The sequence below is a fragment of the Folsomia candida genome, unplaced genomic scaffold, assembly GCF_002217175.1.
Source record: "Folsomia candida strain VU population unplaced genomic scaffold, ASM221717v1 Fcan01_Sc003, whole genome shotgun sequence".
Taxonomy (NCBI): Eukaryota; Metazoa; Arthropoda; class Collembola; order Entomobryomorpha; family Isotomidae; genus Folsomia; species Folsomia candida.
Genome location: NW_019091195.1, coordinates 10,018,617 through 10,043,010, shown reverse-complemented (window position 1 = coordinate 10,043,010; position 24,394 = coordinate 10,018,617). Strand labels below are relative to the sequence as shown.

Sequence of the window (24,394 nt, the reverse complement as noted above, 5' to 3'; positions counted from 1 at the left end):
GAGAGCATGCAAACATTAGCTCATCTACTATTCCAAGATTAATATGTGTGGTTAAAAAGGCATGCTAAAGAAAGGGTTGTTTAGCTTGTTATTTAAGTGAGTGACCATGTTTAGCAACTCGTAAGTAAGTCATCAACATCTCAAAGCAAAGATTTCCATACCCTTTGGATATATATTAGTGGTAATATTTTGATGAATACATGTCCAGCCTGTGTGTTTGTTTATTATATTACATGTGAGAATCTCTCTGCGTTTGCAATCGGGCTGAATGTTCATCTCTCGCTGTTGGTTACTTACTACGGGTCCATAGCTTGTTCAATAGTTGTACACACACAGTGAAAAAGTGCAGCTTAGTTAATACAACTTTGTTACCTAATACGAATACCTTTTGGCTTCAGAATATTTTGTCCATCTCAACTCATGCTGGAGCTAGCTGCAGCTCTACTGCTGCTGGAGTCATAAAACCAGGCTTCACAAATATACAAGCCTCCTCTCTGTTTATGAAGCCGAGAAACAGCAGTATCTAACTGATCACAAAGGCGAGTTTTTTGGAAGCAGCGAGCGAGGTGGATGGATGTCTCCTTTGCTGGAGCAGGCTGCACCACATTGCCCTGACTGCGTTTATTACTCACTCTATGCTGCTGCTAGTACACTCCACAAAGGTACGGTCGTCGGACTCAAAATCATCACCACTGCTCCTCTTCGGCTGGTGGACAATAATATTTTGAACTATTTGTACTGAATTATTTGCATCATCAACAACAACCTTGCTCGCTTATCTTGACAACAATTATTGGCGGAGAGAGGCAGTATTATTGACGCCAAGTTGTGCCAAGCCCAGCAGGACAGGAAGCAACGACGTGCATATTAACAAGTCAGTTTGCAAAAGTTTTTGACGAAAAGTAGACAGCCAAACGCAGATATTTGGTTTTGGTGTGCAAAAAAGTAGATTGAATTAATACACCTACTACTACTACGGGTTATCTGGCCGGATAAGGAAGAAGTGGAGGGAAACGGGCCGGGTTTTACGAGTACTACTTTTCGAACAGAGGTGGAAAAGGTAATTTGGTTGTTTGATGGTGGGTTCTTAAGTGACTTGGCGCAAGTCTCGTCGTCTCGTGTCGTCTTCTGATAATATAAGGAATAATTTAGTACAAGGTATTAGTGTCTGTAGGTTATTTACTTGTTCGTTTGTGCACATGTTATAATTTGTGATTTTTATGACATTCATTTTGAATCATCTGTCGCCATTCACGAATTTACATATTTTTCAGTTATCGTAATACCCAAATCACAATTTTGAATGTATAGTTGATGACCATTATTTATACTTCATCTTTAATACAAGCATATGATAGATCAATTATGAACCACGTATGTGATGCCTTTGCATACGAATTTTATTCTAGTTTGATTATATATTGTTGTTAAAACCAATGGATAACAAGTATTAAATATATGTGTGCTTATATATGTATCAGTCATTGACTTTCTCATTTGTTGTTTTAGATTTGAAGAGACAAAAGGACTGAAAACAAAGTGATTGGAAGCTATTGTACATTTCATCGCGTGGTCTAAAATCTAAATTCAAATATCTTGGTTTGGTTGGATAAAATTTCGAATCTACGTGCGTGGGAACCCTCCTGAAAATCCTAAAAGATTTGAATATTTGAACGGAAGAAAATTTACAACGCATAATTGAATGATTGAGACTTGAGTGTGACTCGGAGCAGTCAACGACCCAGCCAATCAATCGTGAACTAACCTCATAATAATAATATTTACAGTCTATAAATCAGTTAATGCTCTGTTCTTATCAGGCAGCGGTGTGTGCGTGGTAGTGAATGTATCCGTGTTGTATTGTGATTATCAACATTGAAGTTGATATATAAAATAATTGAATTGTTATATTATTATATGCTCAACAACTGTGTTTTGCCATCGTCAATTGTACACAGCTACAATAACTTTATAATGACTAAATTTTACTGACAAGTCCAGTCTAATCTGCCGTTTCAACTGAACAATGCAGTTCCTGACTCCTGACAAACTTCAAATTTCATTCAACCTATACCTATACTCCAGCTAAAATAAACACTCTGTTCCGTACGGGGAAACCAACCAAAGCAAAGCTTGCCGATTTGTCACACTATTACTGCTCTGTGAATTTTTCGGACAAGGTTCAACTTCAACTTCATTCACATTCTTTTGAGGACTGAGGACGTTTGCCTTAGATAGTACACTTGGAAGCTGGACCTCTTTCTTGATTTATTCTGGTGAGTTTTTCTACTACTGAAAGTTTGTGATTTTTTTTACTATGCATTGTTAGGTTTTACATAATTAGCATATGTAGGTGATAGTGATGATACGCAATTTAATATGAACGGAAACGAACGTCGGGTTAGTCATATGATAGATAAATCGTATGCCATGCATTTACACTCATTCAACATTGAAACTGACTGACGCAGTATTGTATTGTATATGAGTGGATAAACTGGATGATAAGGACACTCAGGACAGGGCTACTAATTCCTCCTAGAAAGAGCTTAGGGCACTGAATAATCGGAAGTATCAGAACATGATAACGATAATATGAAGGGAAACTGTACATCATGTTTGTCATGTGTTTGATTTGAAACACATTCTTCTCAAAAAAGATGTACACTACTAATAATAATTATTTTATTGCTTTTAGCGGTTTTTAGTTGGTTATTCCTCATTTTACTCAATTAAAAGTTTTATAAGCAACATTAACATTGAAATAGGGGTCCATTCTGAAGTCACAACGACGGTTGTGACAACGTCCGAAAAATTAAATAATTATAATACTACAATGAATGCATATAATTAGTGTTCTTGATGCCAGGACACTTTGATCTGATTGTCTTCGAACGATTTGTCATACCGTGTGGGGACTGGGTACCAAAACATTCTTTGCTTGTTTCATACAAATAATAGCGAAACTCAAACTAAATATTATTACTAGGATGACATGTGTATGATTGAAGAATTGGTAATATTGTTCGTACTACTCCCTCGTTAAGTCAAAGACTTTGACTTAATTGGATAAGCGTTATCAGGAAGAAAATTCGATGAAAGAATGTGAGCACAGTGAAAGTTTTATGAACATATTGTTATTGACCTGGTGTGTGTGTGTGGCACACCATGCAAGAATTCACATGTATTGTCTTCTGGATATTAAATTCCATGAAAAATTCCAAGTATGCGAGATTGCACCCAGTCGATCTCCACAATATCGTGTTGTATGTATGTATTCGGCTGCAGTGACTTTTATAAACTTTCATATAATTTAGCGTGTCCTCTTGATTCGGGGATGTTTCGTACTCTTCTTCACTGTGCAGACGAGTTGCCAATATGTATGCATGCATGTACTATTTGTGCAATTTTGGCAGAAGAAGTTTCATACATGAACTCGTGCCAACAGTTCCGTGATGTCTCCTCCAATGTACTTGAGCCGAGCTACTTAATATATTGCACAGGAACACTTAAAAAGCGGTGAAAAACACAACTGGTCCTGCTGTCGTATAGTACTTGATAGTATGCTCCTCAGTTAATATTTAGTGTGAAAAAAAGTAGGATTTTTGCTACTACGTGCTTATGTTGTTTCTTCACCTTCCTATTACTTTTTTTTTCTAAACTCTTCTTCACAAACCACCAAGATGTACTCGGTTATACTTCGCATGTGCAATCTGCACACAATGTTGAAAAATGTGACCTCGGCAAATTCAGAGTCTAAGAGAGTTTCAGATTCACAGATTATGAATAGTCTTCCCAGATAGATTACTGCTTCTGAAAAATACTCGTCATAGCATTGCAGACAGTTTGCTTTTGTATACGTTCTTTCGTTCATCATTTTAATCCATTTATAAAGTCACACGTAGCAATAATTAATCATACACAATTGCTCTTCGTTACATAATTTGTGCTAATATCGTTCAAAATTCGAGTATTGTTGGTGGAGCAGCGGCAGAAAATAAAATTCGGTTGGGTGAAACTGAAATTGTATCTTGTTTCATGGGCGTTTTTGTGGTTTAAATTTCATCTCGTCCCTTGCCATACCAATGGCCTATCTGTTGTAACCAACTACTGTTCTGGACAGCATTGCATTGCATTGAAAATCTCAAAATTGTATTTAATTACTTTTCGTGGTGAATTTGCATGACGAAAGTTGCGTAGAGTAGTGTAGCTACTGTAGTCTTTAAAAAATTGATGGTGAAGTGGGTGAGTTAGAGGAGTCGTGATACGTAGGGTACACAAAGGTAATTCGGAGGAGTGTGGGGGACCTCACTTCATGGATAAAAGGAACCCGGAGAGTGACTCTGCTAATAAGTCCGGAAAGGAGTATATTTGTGATTCGTAGAAGAAAAGGAGGCAGACGGAGAGTAAAATGGCATTTTACTTTCTAACAGCATGCAAGTGCCAGTGAGTGGTGGTGGTGGTGTTGGTCGTTTCGTTCTTGTTGGGGGTTCAGCAGAGTTGTTTTTATCAAGTCAGCAGTGGGAAGGAAGGAAGTGAATAGAAAGCGGGTAGTAGCAGCAGCAGTCGAAGTGTCCCGACCCGAACTCTCACTCTCCCCGCATAATATCCAGAGAGATATATCCCTGGGACGACTTTTCCCCTTCACTACTCGTCGTCCTGTCACATTCACAAGCCAGGAGAAGCACCAACCCCAACCACCAACTGCAACTCTCCTGCATGTGAACTCGGTCCACTTTCTCTCGCTCGCCGAACAAGGGAAGAAAGTCCTTTACTACGCGCACAACTTATACTGCCCTGGCATTTTACTGCCTCAGAATCGGAAAATTCAGCCCCTTCTTCTTCCATCCACTTCCCTTTCCAACACCCATATTGGATTCCAGGCAGTCCAGGAAAATAATATCCACTCCTCAGTGGCTGCAACAAATTCAATTTCTTGGCCCTCGTTAAATAGCATTATAATTTATACTGTAGTACTACTTCCTGCCATAATCCTTCATAACCACGGTCGCAATAATATTCTACATGAATCTCTAAACCAAGCTACATTACATATACAACTACAACTCCTACTACGGATAACTGAAATGAAGAAAGCAATAAATTTTTAAAAGCAATATTGGTCCTGAAGATTGAGAATTTATAATCGGTTAAGTGAATGCATATATAAAAATCGTCAAAGGTTAAAAAAAGCTGATAGGTCGGAGAGACTATATAGTTTCTAATACTTCTTATTAACCACTTGGATTATATAATTCACAAAGTTATCGTATTCCAAAGAGTCGTATAAATTAGCTTTAAAAACAGTAATTCAACCCAACTCTGTGCTACCTAGTGCTATATAATTACACTTGTCTAAAAAGTTTGTTGGTCTTTTCTACCACTACGTCAGCTACGTGGTGGTTTTCCTGATTTATATGAATGGAGTCAATTGTTGAAAACTGACTTTTCAAATGGTTGTGATACTAAATAATGGACCAATTAGTGGCGCAGGCTACCAACAGCAACCATTATTGACCACACCCACAACATGCCACCCTTTCGGCGCAGCGCCTCCCGCGTTTTCTAACTCCACACCCACCACGCTCTGTTGTCTTCACTGTTGCCGTCCCCTCACTGTTCACCTTCGCGTGGGTTTACTGGGATGTTCCCCCTATCGAAATCATCAACACTCTACCAATAGTCCGTGTGGATCCCTTTTAGCCTGTATCCCTTGTGGAAGGTGGTTTGACACCTCATCCAGGCAAAATACTTGGCTCGGCTCATCCATCTTCCTCAATAACTGGAACAATCAGCTCCTCTTAAGGTGGTTATGATTTTATTATCATTATTCGGCCATCTTCCTTCATGATATCATAAGTATTCTGAACCATTCTCAACTGTTGTATCACTCTAAATAGTTTTCTACCACCATAAATGATTAGTTACATACATGCTAACACCTTTTGCTAACCATAAACATATTAATATTTGAACTGGAATGCAAAATTCAACTAAATGCATACATATATTTTCAGACGTGTTTTATATTTCAATCATTTATTATTTTACTCCAAGACTTTAGGTAATATGCCATGATCTAGTTTTTTAACAATTGTGAGAACTAAAACAATTCATGCGTTTTGGATTTGAAGGAAATTGCATGTATGTCTAAAGATAATATCTCTTGTCGTATCTCAGTATTGAATAAAATTGGTTATTCTCACTTATTTCTCACATTGTTACAACGATACATGATAAATCAATGTAAGAGATGAACTTGAAAACTCGTAAAAATTTCATCACAAAATAACTTCAGGAAACTTTTATACGGTTAATATGGCTATAGTTATGTTATAACTTTATCCCATTTTTTCTCGTGGTTTTGGGTCAAGATCGCATCTACTTTATGGTATGAATGTGTTTAAACTTGAGCAAAGTTAATAACTACCACCACGTTAGGGTTTGTATAATAATTCACCTTAACTTCAACCTGTGTAAAATTGTTTTGCTCAACTGAACCTAACATAATGGATGTAAAGTGCAACTCCGTCAGCATAAGGATACACAAATGTATAGCAATATAGTTGATCGTATCTATATTACACACTTGTCTTACATGCATACACTCAATGTTAATCTGTTGCTATACATTTGTGCATGTGCAGAGGAACAAAAGCGAAAGTAAGAGATTATCACATCACACCCATCAACATTTATTAAGGGAGCACCTTACTCATTACGTATTTGATGGTGAGGTGTCGTGCGTTCGTTATGCTGATACGCTCTTCTTATGGTTGTTGGCTGTCATTGTTGTATAATAGTAATTCCAACTCTTCGGCTGCGTTTGTTTCCTTTCCTATCCATTGTTATGCAAGTACCTGCAACCTTGACCCATTGACCACTTCCCTTCTGATGATGTTAACATCAATGAAGCACTACCAATTCGGCCGGATGAGCAGAACTTCTGCTGCCGCTGTGCTATGCCGTTCCTCAATTATCTTGCATTGAAGTCAATGCCAAGGACAGTTTTTTTTCGTTTCTATTTCTTGGGTGCTTCAGCAAGAAATGTCATTTAGTAATGTCGTCGATTGTCTATTCAGCTAACAGTTTAATTTGGGGGGTAATGATGACCAGGATGAAGCTGTCATTCTTATTGCATTTTGAGGTTTTTTTCTCAACTCCCTGGTCAGAGATTTCGGCCTATAGACGAGCATCAGCATATAATATATTTATTAGTTAGTGTAGTGTGGTTTGAAACATATTGCTATTTCAGGTTGCACAACATGTACTATTTCCTAATGATGTTTGTAATTCTCGTTTGCTGTTAATATAAAATAAGTATATTGCATAGTTAAAATGAAGGCAAATAATACACACCTAACCTCCTGCAAATAATTAACTGAATACCAAGGATAAGGTCACCAACACAGAAAGATGGTTTTGGTTCCACTATTATATGGTTGATGGTACGATTATATTATAACGACATAATATTTTGTGCTGCTAATGAGAAATACCACTAACTGTTACTTTTCTACAGCATTATTTAGTGGTATATTTATTTCGCTCTTGTGGCAGAAATATATATATATCTATTATAGATATCTATATATTTAGTGCAAAATGTATAGCTTCCTCCGTAGTCCGGCGGTCCTAAATAATACCAATAGTATATACTACTTCTGTTATTATTACCTCAAAATTAGACGTCTAATGTCTCATCATCAGCCAGTGTTATCGTTTTTATGCGATACTTACATGCAGTCAAAATATTTCATGCCTTAAAACTAGCAAGTCGTTCAACACAAACCCAGGGGATACTTTTATATGGGACTCACCTCACTCAATCTTATTTAATGAAATGGAAGAAGCATTCCTATTTTGTCTTCATATGATTTGCTTGTCAGAACAGAATGATTTGCCATTTTCAATGATTCAATTTCAATAGGAATTAGGTGTGCTTGATGCAATGAAAACCTAGCTAAAAACTATGTACATTCAAACATACATATTTATGTACATAGTGCTTGGTGCAATTTTGCTGCAACCATATAATTCTTCTCTTCCTTGGATGGACTCGTGAGCATGGCTGATTTAAACAATACCCTTCTCACTGCATGCTGTGTAACTAGTAAGTGGAAAAGGTACCTAGACAAGTATTGAACTGACCTTGTCTATGTTCCCTCGGCAATACTTACGTATACGTATACATGACGGTAGTGTTGTTACGTCCATATACATGCACAAGTTTTTTAGGTGTTTGCAAAAACTATCGTCACTTTTGCTGGCTGTTTTGTGTTACTGAATTACGATGCAAATTCATATCTCTTTTATGCAACTTAGTATTTTTTCAAATGACCACTCTTAAAAATTCGTCAAATCAATTTGGGCATTATGGAGTACTTGCAAAGTGCAAACTGGCGAAACTGGCCCAGGAAACAAAAAAACTGAGCTTGCACATAGTAATAAGCAGTCATATGAACTTGCGACCAAGTTGTCGGTATCAGTATCAATTCATGTCTGCATTATGCGTAGCATAAAAAAGATGTTTTACTTTGTTCTTGATAATTAATTACCACAGATTACTATTTGCAGCCTGTTTACCACTCAGACGAGTGACGAGAGCGTTGTAAAATAAATAAATTTGTTCCCCATGCTTCTGCTGCTATGTATCACTACTATGCCGCGAGACTATGCTGTTTTGCATGGAATTGCATTGAGCTATGCCAAAAATATTATAACTTTAGTTAGATTGCTGGCTACCACTTTTGATGGATGGCATAAAGTGTGTGAGCTACGAGATACTCATAACATTGAAATAAGTCAGTTAGTTAGTTAGTCTTTGTCTGGCATCCCAGTTAGTTAGTTGTGGTGCTGCGAGTGTGTGTAGCTCTCTCGTAGCTCTTGTGATGTGAACAATTTTTTTGCCTGTTCTTTACTCGCACTTGGACTGTAAGCTTGTGGGCTGTGCGAAAATGCTCGTTTATGCAAATTATCTGCAGCAATCGCAAGCAAATGTAATTGGGAATTCAGGACTGGAGGCCAGTACAAAGATTGCAAAAAGTTGTGGATTTCATTTATATGCAGAAAGTTAATATTCAATATTGTATGCATAGATGAAAATTTGGATTTCTTGGTTATCTGTGATTTTGCAAACGAAACTAGAACCGATCTCAATTGTTTCTGTTGCCTGCATGTGCACCTAGTTTATTTTGTTCAAAGTGAATAATGCCAACGAAGAGAAGAAAAAGGACTAGAAATCCTATAATAATATAATTCAAATTTTGGCTCAAATTTGCAAACGATTGAAACTTGTTCTACCTCTGGAAAATTGGATTTCGTAACAACGTTGGTTTAGTGAATCAACTAAAATTTCATTATCATTGTGATTTCATCTCTGTTTCGTGGGGTGTTTTATAATTCGTTCCCAGCAACTCGGCCCACCGTACTTCTTCATCTGCAAGAAGGGGGAGATTTTCTGTTTATAAACTGCGGATTCGCATTTTCCTATTACAAGAGCTGCTATTATTACAATAGTCGTTGGAGAAGCAAGTTTAGTGTTCCTCAGTAATAATGCCGTGTGCTGCATTTCCTGGTGATTCGGAAAACTCGAGCGGGTAACAGGATTTTATCACATTTAGAATACACTCCATAATCGATATTATGTGTCTTGCATGGAAAGAGGGCTGTGTAACACAACGGTATATAATATGAAATTGTTGATGTTTCAAAAGTATAGAGAGACTCTACGCAAACAGTAAAATTTTCACCGTGAAAAATGGTCATATTTTTCAGTTATGCACAAAGTTTCCTGTTTGACAGTGACCATAGTCTCAATACCGGAACCGTGGAACGGGTTCGGTAGTAGATTTTTTTGCTAGTGAGAGAAATTACAAACTGGAGGGTTCAAAAGTCTTGGTTTGCTGTAATCAAGCTGAAGTACATAACAAGTCTTTGTATATTTAATAGGAGTAAGCCTTTTGCTTTGGGGTCCTACTCTTGATACTTCCTTTTGTAGTATGGACGACTACTATCCTTGGGTCGCATACACTCTGTCAAGTGTAGTAGCAGTCCTTGACACTTGAAAAATCCCTTGCATTTCGGGTCTTTTGAAATTTCAGTGCCAAGGACATATTATTTTTATTTGAATTCGCCCAATTGCTTCTTTGTCTCGACGCGACACCAATTTTGTAGATATCAGATTAAGCACAGAATGTTTTTTGCAATCAAAGCAAGACTAAAAATATGTTTTATAGCTTCGTAGATAGTTTTCATCACTCGCTGTCTGCATCAGCCAAGCAGAAGCAGATAGACAAATGCTATTATTTCATTTGTAAATGAATTGAGAGAGCAGAAGAGCATTTTAGCAGAACCCTTAAATGCAGAATGGGAAATGCTGTTGAAGGTCATTACAAGCCACGCTCACTCCATCCTCAAAGATTGGCTGCTTTGTTTGTGTGATGATAATGTGTCTGTAGTCTGTCCCTCTATCCCACATTATTATTGTGCAGAATTGTTGTATCATCTACGAGTGAAATGACTAGGTACATCGTTTTTATGCCTATGCTATCCCTAAAACTCCATCACCTAACTTGCTAAAGTTTTTGCTGTCTAGAAAATCTAATTGCGTTACGTATTATGTTTGGTTTATCATTAAATACGCGTATGGTTGAGTTTCCTTCTGTAGGAAGGGTGAACCTAGTACATACCAATTTTAGAGATGTGAAAGATGAAAGCAAGAGTATTTAAAATTGAAAATTTGTTAGTCATCCAGAATATCTTAAGCTAATGTATAAGTCTAAGGAAATTCCTAAGTGAACAGGAAATTCTGGAAAGAATGTCTGTATTTTATGGATAGATTTGTTAGTTGGTAAACGAGTCGTATGAGCTGACCAAGCGTTTTTATATTAATTTTCCAGGTCCCAGTGTCGTACAATTTTAGCTGGAGGACCATCGAATCATCATTGTAATCGAAATACCGTCACCCCTCCTGTAAATCCTCAACTATTGGGAAACCATCTTCCGTTGCACTATCTTAGTCAAAATTCTTTAAATATTTCTGCTGGGCATCGTCCAACAACTAACTCTTTAATTCCAAACCCACCTGACGTGAGTTCAGCCACCATCCGTCTCAACGATTTTAATCATCCGACTGTGTGCCCTGGACTTGCAAACCCCGTCAGTGTTACAGTTTCTGTAAATCCTTGCCTTGCGAACAGAACTCCACTTCCACATTATTACACACGAGGAGGACACAAATTACTAAGAACTCGAATCAGGCACCGTGGAATGATGGGTCAGAAAGTTTCAGGTTAGTAGTGTGTTAGTGAGCATTCTCAAGTAAAGATCATTTCCTGATTTGTTCCAACAACATAAATCTCGACGACAAGTCGTCTATTGCCGTGCCATTGCTCAACAATGTTTTACTACACGCATTTGTTTCTCTCTCCAGTTGGTGGGGGAAAGTCAATGTCTTCTCGAGAAACCACAACAAGAACTCCTGGACCACGGGAGGTTAGACAAGCAAAAAATATTTAATTGAATTTTTCTAACATAGTTCATGTGCCAATTGTTCATATGCGATATATGTCTATGTGTGTGAATATATTTATGTTGTGTTGAATTATTTTGTAAAATTAATTATGAATGAAGCTAACGCAGTATTCCTATCTTCTTTCTAGCTCGCAGAAGAGCTAACTCCACCAGCGAGATTAGATATGTTGCTGGATATGCCTCACGCATCAAAGGAAATTCAGCTAAAACACGCGTATGTAAAATTAATCAAGTGGTAATCTGTGACACACTGGTTTAAATGCAATTTAACATATCATATATAGTTGCAGAAAGATAGCGCTTCAAATCACTATGTTGTAGATTACCAATTGTATCTTGTGATCCATGTCAATTTATTTGTTTATTCATTGATTTATTATTGCTCTTGGATATAGCTGGAATTCGGAAGATCGTTCACTAAACATATTTGTCAAAGTGCGTATAACTTAACAATTTAATCAACATTATTTTTGTGATATTTTTGGATTTTATGATATTAACATATGAATTTAATTTTTTAATGACAGGACGATGAAAAATTGACATTCCACCGTCACCCGGTTGCTCAAAGTAAGCCAGGATTGATAATATTTAATACGAAATAAGCAATAACTTGTGATTGACCACAAATTAATCAAGTGTATATATGACCTCTTTGTATTTACCAGGTACTGACTGTATACGGGGGAAAGTAGGTTATAGCAAGGGGCTTCATGTGTGGGAAATTCACTGGTCAACCCGGCAAAGAGGAACGCACGCCGTTGTCGGATGTGCCACATCTGAAGCACCTTTAAATTCTGTTGGTTATCAGGTATGTGATTCTTATGCCTCTGATCCTCAATTATAATAATTGTTTCGATGAGCTCAAATGAATTATCATTACATTATATTGTTTATTACTTACAGAGCTTAGTTGGTAGCAATGACCAATCATGGGGGTGGGACTTGGGAAGAAATAAACTTTACCATGATAGTAAAAATACAGCGTCTGGAACCACATACCCCGCATTATTAAAACCGGATGAGAATTTTGTTGTACCAGACACGTTTCAAGGTATATATGTTGTGTTTTACATGTTATAATTGTTTCGTTGTTTGTTGATAATGTTGATACATATACAACTTGAACTTGTTGAATTTGCAGTGGTGTTGGATATGGATGAGGGGACACTGGCCTTTGTAGTAGATGGTCAATATTTGGGAATAGGTAACCATTTCATTTAGTCTTTCACTGTTGATTTTGGAAGCAACTAAACTCAAAAGGATACTAGTGCATCAAGAGTTCAACATTAATTCGGTGCATTTATAGCTTTCAGGGGAATGAAGGGAAAGAAAATGTACCCGATAGTTTCTGCAGTGTGGGGTCACTGTGAGATAACAATGAAATACATTGGGGGCCTTGACCGTAAGTTGTCGATTAAATTGTTTTGAAACAAAATAATACGTTTCGTTTTCTGTCTCCCAATAAGTTGGTATATGCATGTATATATGTGTGTCTCTATTTTCAGCGGAACCATTACCTCTTATGTTCTTAACACGCCGTGTCCTTCGACATTGCGTCGGTAGAGGTACATATATATTTCAATATAGCCAATTCAATATGCTGAATTCAATAGTAAATGGCCTCACTGCTAACGATAGTAATAATAACATATTTTTGCTAAATATTATTTCAGATCGTCTTCATCGTATCAATGAACTCAACCTACCCCCAGCATTGATAGACTATCTCCTTTACAAGTAAGACTTGTTGGCTTCCCAGAATCATCGTGCTGTTGGATAATAAATTGATGGCTAAAAAACTAAAGTATATTTTGGATTCATGCAGGGAGCGTCGGTAACAAAACTCCTCCTCTTCATGATCTTGTTTCATCCAATGCTGGTTTATAGCATGTATTCATTCTATATATTATTATGAACAACGACTATCAGTGAATATCTTTTTAAGACTTTTGTAGACCACGATCTGCCGATTTTAAATTAATAATTAAGAAGACCGTTTGGCGTACTGCTGGTTTAATCTATTCCCAGTGATAACAAAAATCAACAAATTATTAATTTCCGTATCCGAGCTATTTTTATGAAACTCGTTTAATTTGTCACTTGTCTTTGGCTGTCGATGTCAATTTGTGAGACATGTGTGCGAATGCAGAAACTGACAGATCTCTTTATGACAACATCTTTTGCAAAGTTCCAAATATTCCAGTTTGTAACTTGACTTTGATGATTGTTTAATCTGAGGAGCCGTTTTGTAAAATCAAATTTAATCTATTACAGACAGACTGTACTGCAATCGTAAAGCCAGTTTTTATAGATAAGATGTACCAATTAAATGTCCTATGATTTGCAGCTAATTTGCTGTGCAACTATGTTTACTTACTTATATACATACATGTACTGTTTTTTTAGTAATATTCATTTTATTGAATCGATAATGAAAATGTTGTGCTGCTGTTTTAATAAGTGTAAAACTACATAGCCAAATTTTAGTTAGTATATATGCAAGCTATATTTTTTGTAGCAAATCCAATATACTTGCTGTACAGTTGTCTCCACTAAACTTGTGAAATAACTTGTTTTAATTACATCCACATTTATCTGCCCAGATATTGGTACACATAAAATTACCTCTCTTACTATCTCTCTCTCTCTCTTCTATTGTATTGCTACATCATGAATCTGATGGGCGAATTTCGTACACGCTTTTGTAAATATGTAGAGGAGTACAAAAACAAGAAGAGCAAGTACCGCATTGTGTTATAAAAGTCTTCGTTTAGTCCACGTTAAGTTACTTCATTAGTCATGATGTAAGACTGCCTCTCAACAATATTGTCAGCATTGCGGAGCTGAGTGATCTTCAAAAATTCACAACCTCGTTTTCAAAATCTCTTCTAGACCCGTGTAAAATTCATCACTAAACAACAACAACAATTAACCAGACCAGAAGGAAATAATTTCAAGTTCAGTCTATCCATCCCTTCTACGCCCGCCCACCTCTGGCCCTATATTTCATGGTAATTCAATAAACGTGAGGGGTTCAAGTTTCTTTCAACAGCCCTGTGAAAGTAAGTCGACCTGTGACCAGTGATTTGTGTCGATATGTTTGCCGTCAAGCATCGCAGCTAATTAGGGCAGTAACAAGTTGTGGATAGAAAGTTAAATTCATACAGATTAATCTGAAACGAACGTTTTCATGAGATTCAACTCTTGTGTAAGACAATGTAATTAGTAATTATTAAAATTCAAATATTTCCAACTGGAATTTTACTCCATGCATTTGTAAATTTAATTTTTAAAATACATCACAATATAATGTAGAGGAAACGTTTTGACGAAAATAAACTCAGCGGTTTGCGCACTCCTGAATTGTTTTATAGTTATTTATTTATTTATTTATTAGTGAAGGTATTTATGTAGTAGCATAGTAGTTCCATAGTATAAGTTGCATATTTATCTTACATGCTTATTTACATACGTAATGTGTTCCGTTTACATGTTCCGCCTGCATGATATGAAGACAAAATCCATCCATATAAAGCAAGTCGGTATAAACAAATCTATAAATACTAGTATAATATCCAACGGAATTGCGATGACCAACCTTAAAATAAATAATCAATAATTTTTTTGGCCTTCCACTACGCACCATTCATTGTCAGATCCATTATTGGAACCATTGGAAGATGATGAGTCTTGACGAGAAGCACTATCCTTGGACTTTGAAGGGGCACTTGCTCCATCATCAGTTTCCTGATTTGCCGATGATGACTCTTCTTTTATAGCACCATCTTCAACATTTTTCATGTTAGAGTCTGAATGTTTTACTCCTTCATCAGCAGTAGTAACCCCTTCATCAATTGATTGTTCCTGTTCTTTCTTCTTTTTGACTAAATCAGCAACATATTTATATCTCTGTGTACATTCATCCTACAATACCACACATAACATTATTTACAACTAACAATCAATAAATGTAAATCCAAATGACATAAAATGAAAATACCTTAGATTTGCCAACGTGAGATGAAATTTTTCCCCACCGGTCTCCTAATGTACTTTTTGGGTACATCTGAAGAGCAGTTTCTAATCTTTTTTGGTCATCCTTGGACCAAGCCTGAACCTTCTGCAACATGTCAGCATCGTCAAAATTTGAACCTTTTGTTTTTATTTTAACTTTCACGGAAGGAGTGACTGACTCTTCCTCTTCTCCTTGCTTATTGTTAAGATCTTCCAACACCTGGACATTAATAATAAATTTTAATTTAATATTAAATTTAAATAACTTACTGCTCGCAATAGTTACAGGAGAAGCGTAAAATTACCTTTTTAGCCATATGAGCTACTTCTGCCACTGGACGTCTCATAATCATTGATATCTGATACCAACGGTCAGGAAAACCACCAGGATATTTGGAACACAGTTTAATAAGTTGTGTAATGTCATCATCCGTCCAAAGACCTCCACTAATAAATGTCTCTTGAGTGGATGTTTTACTCGCAACATTGCTTCCAGTACTTCTTGAAGATTCCCCATCGTCGTCTTCAACCTCCTTTTCTGGAAGCTGGAATGTCTTTCGTTTTCGTGGCTTCTTTGGTTCGGGGGGAATGTTGCTTTCTTCTTCAAGAAGTTTTTCTTGCAGCAACCTTTCTTCTTCTTTTCGCCTTTGTTCTTGAATTTGTCGATAGAATTTCACCAAGTCAAAGGGAAATTCTGTCACCAAATATTTTCCAAGACGGATAAGTTGGAAAGGCGCCGTATTAAACATACTGTGAAATTAAATGAACGTTTAGCCATTTTTCTTAAAACTTACGATTAGTTGGGAGTAAAAACTCTATATTTACTTTCAACCACCCAGCTTCAATTAGTTAATGTTCAATACCTCGGTTTTTGCAGAAACTGCTCCTCCAATTCTGCTTGTACTTCTTCTATCTTTGGACCTTCCTTCTGAGCTTTCTTTGATCGTCTCGTTTTCTTTAAACTGGATTCGACATACTCGTTCTGCAGAGTAAATTCAAATGAATTAAGTTTGTTTGTTACATAAGAATAGGTCCTACTGACTGATTGTTTCTGAGATGATCTTACCAAAGACAGCTTCCTTTCAAAGTACGACCCCCAAGCTGCTAGATACTGACCAGTTGTGATAATAAGTAATAGCAAGATACCAACTTGCCACATTGCAAGCTTTTTGGCTCTTCTGAAGTAAAACAAGGGTTGTCTCCAATTAGGTAGTCCAAACTCTAGTACGTTATGATAGGATTTTCTCAGTTCGTCATCTTTCAGCGCTTCATATGCTCCAACAAGCTGAAATATTTACATTTAAAAATATTTTTATATCCCAATCACACGTAGACCGTAGTACCGCTCACCTGTCGAAATTTGACATCTGCATTTGGGTCATCCGGATTTTTATCTGGGTGCAATTTTACTGACAGTTGTCGATATGCTGATTTAATTTCTCTAAGAGAGGATTCCTAAAAATGGGGAAATTGAGTTGCAATTTATATCCATAATTTGTGATTCTGTCTTTAAATTATAAATTATTATTCTTCGACTTACCCTTGTAACGCCAAGAAAATCGTACAAAGTAACAGACCCAAGCTCTTCCACAAGATCAAACATTTCAAATTCTTCATTTGTCCATCCGCTTACACAGGTAAGACTTGCAATCAGTATCACAGTTATGCTTCTAAATGACGACATTTTTACACGAGTAAATTTCCAAACTGGAAACCTGATGAAGTAAAACAACAAAATCAGTAAAAATACGCACTATACGACATAATGCCCAATTTCTAATTTAATGGTCAACTTCAAACTTACTTTAAAAGAAAGACGACCAAGAAATGTTTCGGCTTCAAAGTAGTTATTTTTATCTCTATTACAATTGTCAGCTGTCAACCATTTAAACAATATTAAGAGTAAAACACCCTTCTACACTGTCACCTTATTTGAGAATATTAATTAACTATTGGTAGTAACTTTATACTAAATAACTCTGTCTTCATTTTCTTGTAGTCTGTCGATTTTGCAATTAAACCTGGTTGACGGGAACAAGTGGCGAGCAACTTTGTGAAAGCGGTTATAATTGGCTACAAAAATAGAAAATTTGTGCAAACCTAAAAAAACTCACTGATTCTGCACAATTTTGACACATATGCCAAGCACAATGCAATGTCATCAATTCATATATTTTGCGAATGAAAATGAATGACTAAAAAAGTACTACCCGCTTGAAACTCAACTTATTTTTCCCCATAAACACAAACATCTCCGCCACCTTCAAATTAAATTCCAGTAAATACAAAAACGTGTTTGGTTGGTTGTTGCTATTTTTTGCAAATTGGATTGGAATATAAATTTATATTTATATAATCTACAAAGAAAAATTAAAATATAAAATATTCCGATTTTAACACTTAATCTTCCGTGTCTGTAACTTGACGAAATAATAATGGCCGACGAAGATTATGAACCCGACGAGTAAGTCTATTTCTTGAAATTGAAATTGAACGAAATGTTAGGTTGATGCATTTTGATCATGTGTTTTTTTCGTGCATTTATTTACGTCTAGTGTCGGGGATGACATGGCAGGGGATGAGTATGACATGGAGGACCAGGATCAAGAGGAGTTGGAGCAGAATGAGGCAAGTGTCAAACATTGCAATGTTGGAACTACCAGTTATTTTGAAACAGTATTTCCATGTATGTTAATTCGCTGCTTGTGCCCTCGTTGTATGTAGGATGGAGAGAATATTGACCTGATCAATGCAGGTGAGGTTAGTGGGCCGGGACCAACCCTCCCATCTAAACGCATTACGACACCCTACATGACGAAATACGAAAGAGCTCGAATTTTGGGGACGAGAGCATTACAAATTGCCATGTGTGCTCCTGTGAGTTAATAATGTAACTTTGACAAAAATAGGGTTTAGTAATATGCAATAATTGTATGTATCAGGTCATGGTAGAATTGGAGGGAGAAACGGATCCGCTGCAGATTGCCATGAAAGAATTGAAATTAAGAAAAATTCCCATCATAATTCGTCGCTATCTGCCAGATGGAAGTTATGAAGATTGGTCAATCGATGAACTGATTAACATTGACTAAAGATCTCTCTATTGTTGCTTTGTTTTTACGAAATTGGTTCGTTCAAACTTGATGCTCTTATTTGTAAATGTCATGTATTGTATTATTATATGATGATCACATAAATAAAATATTAGATAAATGTACATATGTGACTTTTGTATATCATTATTATATTTCAAAATAAAAAGTTGTATGTACAACGGTAAGCAACATTGCAACTGTCATCTTTGTTCGTATAGTAGGAGAATATTACTAGCTTCATATACACTTCTTTCTTTCCTAATAGAAATCATGCACATACATATTCGTGATTATATTATATTATTGTTGGTTATTATAACGTGAAAACTGTAGAAATAAGAAATATCTTGGTCCAGTGTGAAGGAGCGAGCACCTGGCTAGTTTAGGTTTAATCAAAAAAGTTACGTTTTTGTCTGTAATATAAACAAACCATACAGTTACATCACATCTGCTGTACCAAAGAAATCATACAGTTAGATAGATGTAATTACCGAGTGCGAGGAGTATCCTTTGGTGACTCATCTGTAAAGTAAATTTTCCGTCCTGACTCTCGAGTACGACTGACATTATGCATTGTGTTTGAACTTTGTGGCGTAGAGTAGATAGTAGACATGGTTTTGCCCTTAGTGCGTGTATATGTTCCGGATTTGGTAGCACTGTACGGCCGTTGGTCTTGGCGATATACAAACTTTGTCCAGAAATCTTGTGGCATGCTCAGCAGAGCCTCCAATACAGCTTGTTGCTTCCTCGTTTCTCGTAACATCGTTTTAGCATCGATATCTGGTCCTGAATATCCAACAATCGTAGGACCAAATACTTTGGCTAAGTTTGAAGCCGGCATTTTTACAGTTGCAACTTCGCCAACCCTGCGAGACGTAGAAAAAAAGCTTTAAGAACCACAATCCATAGGCCCATTTACTCTATAGTAGTGTGTAATCAGTCTCGTACGTACCGTTGTAAATGAAGAATCACAAATGCCAGTGTATCCTGATTTGCAGGTGGCAAATCATGAATAATTCGATCAATTTCAGCTTGTCGTTTAAGTCGATCAGAAATTTCACTAGCCAATGCAAAGTCACGCCAAAACCATTTTCCAATCAATGGCTCTTGAATTGAGCGAAGAAAGTCCTTGATACAACCACACACTGCATGAATATCATATTTGCTCAAATTGGGAATTCCCTTCCCCTTAAGAAAACGTTCTTTCAATTCCTTGACTTCCTTTTCTGGGCCCGGAACACGATATAAGCCAACGGTTTCGAAACCTCTGACCTCAACTTCATTGACGCAGTGTTGAACAAGTCCCGGGACCATAGGATGTGTCAAAGGGGCATAATCGGCAATTGTTCCCTAAATAGAATAGAACACATGTAAATTGGCAAACGCTAAATCTAATTTTTTTGACAAGTCATTAGATCAGAAAATCAAACCATTTGTGTCTTATTGCTGGGAGTTCCAGTAACAACGCATGGCAATGGCACTTTATCTTTGCATTCGGGGTGACAAGTCGCTTTACAATCTCGACATTTCAATGCAAGCTTTGAAAACTTGATTCGTTTTCCACAAGGTTCGCATGTTTCAGGTTTGATAACAGTTTTTTGACAGAAAGCATGAGGACGCATTGCCATTGCCCCTCCAGAGCTCAATGTTCGCCCAAATCGAGGAGACTGTGTTGATGATGATGCAGCCTCGTTGTTGATAATCAATTGATGAGTTACTGGGGATTTCTGATGAGTAAGCAATCCTCCAGCTTCAGACTCCGATTCTACAAAATTGTCACCATCAGTAAAAACTCATTCCTTTAAATAATTTATTGACCAATACTCACTACAAACTTACCACTTGAGGGCAATGGTGGTGCCGAAGGGTGCATAATTATCTGAGCTTCAGACATTTTCGAGGGCATATACGAATTTCCAGGAACAGTTTCCAAACTTGCAACAGCGTGAATATGTCCATCCCTGGGGAACGACACTACAGTTTTTGCAATTAATTTGTCTGTTCCAGTGGAATCCATGATCTGTTGCTGAAATCGAGTAAATAAAAGTCAGACAGCAGCTTCTAGTACCATCATAGCCATTTTAAACTGTACTTATAACTTGATCTAGATCTGCTCAAATAATGTTTTGTTTTTTAAATTACCGTCGTTGACGACTTTCGAGCTTTCTTAGAGGCAACCATTAATTTTTCTAGTGACTGTCTCTTCCCTGACCTAGCCCGTTGTCGACGAGTTCGAACTCCAGATACATCCAAATCATCCTCCGACTGTGTCATGCTCAGATCTAGTGTGCAAAGAGTATTAATTATATTAAACAGGCGCATACATTTTTTTGTTTTCCGTAGTGTCTCCTAATTGCATGCAATTCCTCAACTTATAATTTTTTGAATTTTGTATAAAAAATTTCATCCTTGCATCACCGCCTGAGGAGAAACCTCGGCGAACGACAAAAAAGTTTATGCACCCTGGTATTAACTTCATACTATGAAGTATGAAGTCAAAATGATTGATATATAATAAAAAATATGAAAATAAATACAAAGTTAAGACGTAAAGCATAAAATCTTATACCAGTTGATCCCACTTCTGATATAGTGTCCAGAGCTCCAGCAGGGGATCGCATAAATGTATTCTTATCTCGGTTCTCTCCATTTTCCAAAATCGAAATGATATGCAAAAGTCTCTCTTTCATGTCCGGGTTGATTCTTGGCTCATTTAAATAATGGTTTACAAGTGATTTCGCAGAATTGTTACGCAGTTCAATTCTTTCATTTTCCAATTCCAACTTATTTACAATTTCCATCTTGCTCTCCAAATGTCGCCGAACTTCTTGGATTTTCCTTTCTTGCCGTGTGATTTCTTGTTGACACACTGAAACTTCGTTTTGTAGACGCGTGCATTCAGTTTCAGACTCCTCCCACTTTTGTCTGCAATTTTCTTGATTATTCACAAACTCCAGAAATTCTGAATATCATAAAATTCACAATCTGAAACTTTTGCACTATAAACAAATTCAACGTTTATGTTATAAACTCACCTTTGGTGGAATTTTGATTGCAGTAATGGTCGTAGTGACGAATAAGTTCGTCATAAACGGCTAATTTAGACAGCATTTTGAAGCTGGACTAAAATCTATACCATAAAAGTTTTCTGTAATGTAGTGTTTTCTGAAAAAAAAATTAAAGTGTTAAACTTGTATTATAATAATTCAACAGGATCAGACAGTGACCACGCATACAAGTCGAGCGGATACTGAACAAATATTCCAAAATTAGAGTAAAATTGAGATAAAGAAAACAGACTTACCAGCTTCAAGTCAACTGGACAATACTGACCTGACGAGGTATTTACTCGAATGGATATGATATAACAAGAAATTCACAGAATGAAACCTTCCAATTTCAGCGACTGTTAGTAAAGGTGGGATATAGCCGTTGAGAAGGAAACACTCCCAAAAAATTGTTAATTTAATTCTTTACTAATTTGTGTTTATGAAACGTAGAATTTAGAGCAAAGTTACGGCAGAAGGAGTAAACTACCAGTTCTCTCGTAAGAAGAAAGTGGGAAAGAAGCGAGTAACCGCTCTGCTCGTCCCAAAATGCCAACGGACATCAAGTTCTCGTCCAATCAGAGCCCGAGTGATTCAACACTCCACTGCACTTCACGTCTTGCCCCTCGCAATCATCTTTCAGAAGGGATGAAATTTAGTAGCAACTACCAAATAATTAAATTATATAAGATTAAGGTGAATACTAAGGATAAGTGTGACATAATATGCAAAATACAGTTTTATTCATGCTCACTTTATGGTTAGATTTATTGGAGCCTAATTTGCAGCATATTGGGCAGAGTTCTCGTATGCAAGTGAGAAAAGTGAGACAAGTTTTTGTAGCTGGAGAAAGGTGCTCCTATAGAATCCCAGCTACACGCCTTCACAAATCAACCATCTCCTTCCTCGTTGCATAGTTTGACCCATCATGCTTCAATTTTCTATTGGAAAGTGGAAAGTAATAGGAACTGTATGTATGAATGATTTTCGGGAGAATCTATCGGCAAGAGAAACGGATGGAAATTAATGGCTTTAGTTTATTGATGGTGTTTTTGAAACCAACAAGAACCGCATGATGGCTTCTTGAATAATTTCGTGTGTGTATTTCACTCCCGGAAAATTTGAGATTGCTTTTCCTTTGACTAGTCGAGCAACTGTTAAACAAGGCAAATTACTTTCTATTATTAGGAATAAAGCAACAAACTACTGGGAAACATTGAAACCTTTAAGGAACGCCACACTCCTAACAACACAGCGTCATAATCAACACATTATTTAGACAAAGGCAAGTTGAGACTGGTTTGTTGAGTTGCTCAGGCTTGTTCAACTTTGGTAGCAGATTGGTAGCACATTTAGAGTTTCATTTCATACAAAAGTCTTATGAAATGAACTAAACTTTGCTTGATTTAAGAGTATGTTACAAAGTCTTTTCTTTTTCTGTAATGATTTATGAAGCCCCACAGCAGCTCACCACCTCCGGAGAACGGAAATCAGATTGATTGCCTGACGAATTGCCAAATCAAAAGGATCTTTTTGTGAGCATGTGTAACTGGATAGCACCAGGGAGCGTCATCGTGATCAAGTTTGTGAGTGTTTTGCAAATAGTAAATCAATTTAATATGATCATATTATTATCATTGAAAGTTGTGAGCTAATAATTTCAAGCTGAGGAATCGGTGGTGCACATTTATGTATACAAGGTTGACATGTCTGCATGTAACGTTTGTTTATCATAAATGATTTATCGACCCATAATAAATGTGGACAAGCAATCTGGTGTTACATATTGGGAACAAGCTTGAGTAGTTTTACGCCATCGTCATCATCAGTCGCTATTTGCTAATCGCATCCGTCATCTTGCCTTGACGGAAAGCTGCGCCGAGGTTGGCAAAGTCTATATTTTCCTTCGAATAATAGTAATGAGAGGTTCACAAGTGCTCTAGCAGCAGGAGGACCACTCGCCATTGTTCTCAGAAATTATTGCATTAAACCAACCAACTGCTATTTTCTTTCTCGGTGAATATCAGTCAGAGGGAATCTCATGCTTTCTCTCTGCTGCTGGTCCACCGAATCGACTCACAGAAATAAATTTGGCGAACAGCTTCAAGAAACTATTACTCAGTCAGTCAAGTCAACCCTCATTTTAGAGAAGGCTCTGTAAACATTCATCCCATTCCCATGGTTCACCATCCACAAATCCGAACCATGGGCATTTTCAGAACCCTGAAATATCCAGCATGTTTCGTTTATGTATGTTCCTCCATATGTATCTCGTTGGAGAATGTTTAGTAATAGCAGGGGAATCTGATTCCAAGTAGAACAAAATCTATGAATAGGGCGAATAACCACACGACAAATGGATAAACTAACTATGCAAGATGGATTATTTATTCTATCCCAAAAACAGCTCGCTCAATGGAAAAACTCTGTTTCGAGAGAAGATTTCTAGGTGTGAAGGATTTGACAGTTTGATTGTGTGTGTATACTTGAAACGTGAAATGAGTACGTACTACGTGCACAAATGTTAAAGTTACGTACGCAGCTTTTAATTTGATAGTAAATATTAAATTAGCTGATGAAACAATCGTGTATCAGGCTTTCCCTTTGATTATGTCCTATGGCATATCAGTGTATCGGTTTGAACAGTCAGTACCTCTGGCTCCCAATTGTATATTAATAAGCAAAATGAGCCCTCATAAT

The 24,394-nt window shown here is 36.8% G+C and overlaps 4 protein-coding genes across 7 annotated transcripts; 2 read left to right on the top strand and 2 right to left on the bottom strand.

Moving 5' to 3' along the window:
• The first annotated feature begins 4,476 nt into the window (after positions 1–4,476).
• On the top strand, positions 4,477–14,901 carry LOC110847950 (protein gustavus). Of its 2 annotated transcripts, none has more exons than XM_022095002.2 (13): positions 4,477–5,806; positions 10,902–11,293; positions 11,435–11,496; positions 11,664–11,749; positions 11,931–11,970; positions 12,063–12,105; positions 12,204–12,346; positions 12,442–12,589; positions 12,680–12,742; positions 12,845–12,940; positions 13,044–13,103; positions 13,212–13,275; positions 13,364–14,901. In XM_022095002.2, the coding sequence occupies exons 1-13, from the start codon at positions 5,454–5,456 to the stop codon at positions 13,374–13,376; spliced, it is 1,563 nt and encodes a 520-aa protein (XP_021950694.2). In that variant the 5' UTR covers positions 4,477–5,453; the 3' UTR covers positions 13,377–14,901. The 2 variants fall into 2 exon arrangements, with proteins under 2 accessions (XP_021950694.2, XP_021950693.1); XM_022095001.2 differs by lacking the exon at positions 4,477–5,806 and adding an exon at positions 8,824–9,599.
• On the bottom strand, positions 14,902–17,779 carry LOC110847949 (uncharacterized protein F54F2.9). 2 transcript variants are annotated; one of them, XM_022095000.2, is made up of 9 exons: positions 17,357–17,779; positions 17,093–17,267; positions 16,903–17,007; positions 16,619–16,837; positions 16,416–16,534; positions 15,858–16,302; positions 15,539–15,772; positions 15,137–15,462; positions 14,902–15,037 (listed from the first exon to the last, which is right to left on the bottom strand). In XM_022095000.2, the coding sequence occupies exons 2-8, from the start codon at positions 17,234–17,236 to the stop codon at positions 15,151–15,153; spliced, it is 1,578 nt and encodes a 525-aa protein (XP_021950692.1). In that variant the 5' UTR covers positions 17,237–17,267; positions 17,357–17,779; the 3' UTR covers positions 14,902–15,037; positions 15,137–15,150. The 2 variants fall into 2 exon arrangements, with proteins under 2 accessions (XP_021950692.1, XP_021950691.1); XM_022094999.2 differs by having other exon boundaries at positions 14,902–15,462; positions 17,357–17,775.
• Positions 17,780–17,842: 63 nt separating this feature from the next.
• LOC110846564 (DNA-directed RNA polymerases I, II, and III subunit RPABC2-like) lies at positions 17,843–18,771 on the top strand. Its single transcript, XM_022093360.2, has 4 exons — positions 17,843–18,016; positions 18,108–18,180; positions 18,277–18,429; positions 18,495–18,771. The coding sequence occupies exons 1-4, from the start codon at positions 17,988–17,990 to the stop codon at positions 18,642–18,644; spliced, it is 405 nt and encodes a 134-aa protein (XP_021949052.1). The 5' UTR covers positions 17,843–17,987; the 3' UTR covers positions 18,645–18,771.
• Positions 18,772–18,775: 4 nt separating this feature from the next.
• Positions 18,776–22,225, bottom strand: LOC110846563 (rac GTPase-activating protein 1). Of its 2 annotated transcripts, none has more exons than XM_022093359.2 (9): positions 21,952–22,225; positions 21,683–21,812; positions 21,217–21,609; positions 20,790–20,929; positions 20,487–20,667; positions 20,078–20,412; positions 19,600–19,997; positions 19,139–19,513; positions 18,776–19,060 (listed from the first exon to the last, which is right to left on the bottom strand). In XM_022093359.2, the coding sequence occupies exons 2-9, from the start codon at positions 21,756–21,758 to the stop codon at positions 19,036–19,038; spliced, it is 1,923 nt and encodes a 640-aa protein (XP_021949051.1). In that variant the 5' UTR covers positions 21,759–21,812; positions 21,952–22,225; the 3' UTR covers positions 18,776–19,035. The 2 variants fall into 2 exon arrangements, with proteins under 2 accessions (XP_021949051.1, XP_021949050.1); XM_022093358.2 differs by having other exon boundaries at positions 20,487–20,673; positions 21,952–22,223.
• Positions 22,226–24,394: the final 2,169 nt, after the last annotated feature.

What these genes read in the sequence shown, in the direction of transcription:
- LOC110847949 (XM_022095000.2), bottom strand. Translation starts at nt 17,236, where the DNA reads ATGTCGTCATTTAGAAGCATAACTGTGATACTGATTGCAAGTCTTACC. An exon ending in CAGATGTCAAATTTCGACAG is followed by an intron (nt 16,838 to 16,902) that starts GTGAGCGGTACT and finishes TAAATATTTCAG; the next exon opens with CTTGTTGGAGCATATGAAGC. An exon ending in CAGTTTCTGCAAAAACCGAG is followed by an intron (nt 16,303 to 16,415) that starts GTATTGAACATT and finishes TTAATTTCACAG; the next exon opens with TATGTTTAATACGGCGCCTT.
- LOC110846564 (XM_022093360.2), top strand. Translation starts at nt 17,988, where the DNA reads ATGGCCGACGAAGATTATGAACCCGACGA. An exon ending in AGGAGTTGGAGCAGAATGAG is followed by an intron (nt 18,181 to 18,276) that starts GCAAGTGTCAAA and finishes CGTTGTATGTAG; the next exon opens with GATGGAGAGAATATTGACCT. An exon ending in AAATTGCCATGTGTGCTCCT is followed by an intron (nt 18,430 to 18,494) that starts GTGAGTTAATAA and finishes TGTATGTATCAG; the next exon opens with GTCATGGTAGAATTGGAGGG.
- LOC110847950 (XM_022095002.2), top strand. Translation starts at nt 5,454, where the DNA reads ATGGTTGTGATACTAAATAATGGACCAATTAGTGGCGCAGGCTACCAA. An exon ending in AACAATCAGCTCCTCTTAAG is followed by an intron (nt 5,807 to 10,901) that starts GTGGTTATGATT and finishes TTAATTTTCCAG; the next exon opens with GTCCCAGTGTCGTACAATTT. An exon ending in CCGTCACCCGGTTGCTCAAA is followed by an intron (nt 12,106 to 12,203) that starts GTAAGCCAGGAT and finishes TGTATTTACCAG; the next exon opens with GTACTGACTGTATACGGGGG.
- LOC110846563 (XM_022093358.2), bottom strand. Translation starts at nt 21,758, where the DNA reads ATGCTGTCTAAATTAGCCGTTTATGACGAACTTATTCGTCACTACGAC. An exon ending in CAATCAAAATTCCACCAAAG is followed by an intron (nt 21,610 to 21,682) that starts GTGAGTTTATAA and finishes TATGATATTCAG; the next exon opens with AATTTCTGGAGTTTGTGAAT. An exon ending in GTGATTCTTCATTTACAACG is followed by an intron (nt 19,514 to 19,599) that starts GTACGTACGAGA and finishes TACGTCTCGCAG; the next exon opens with GGTTGGCGAAGTTGCAACTG.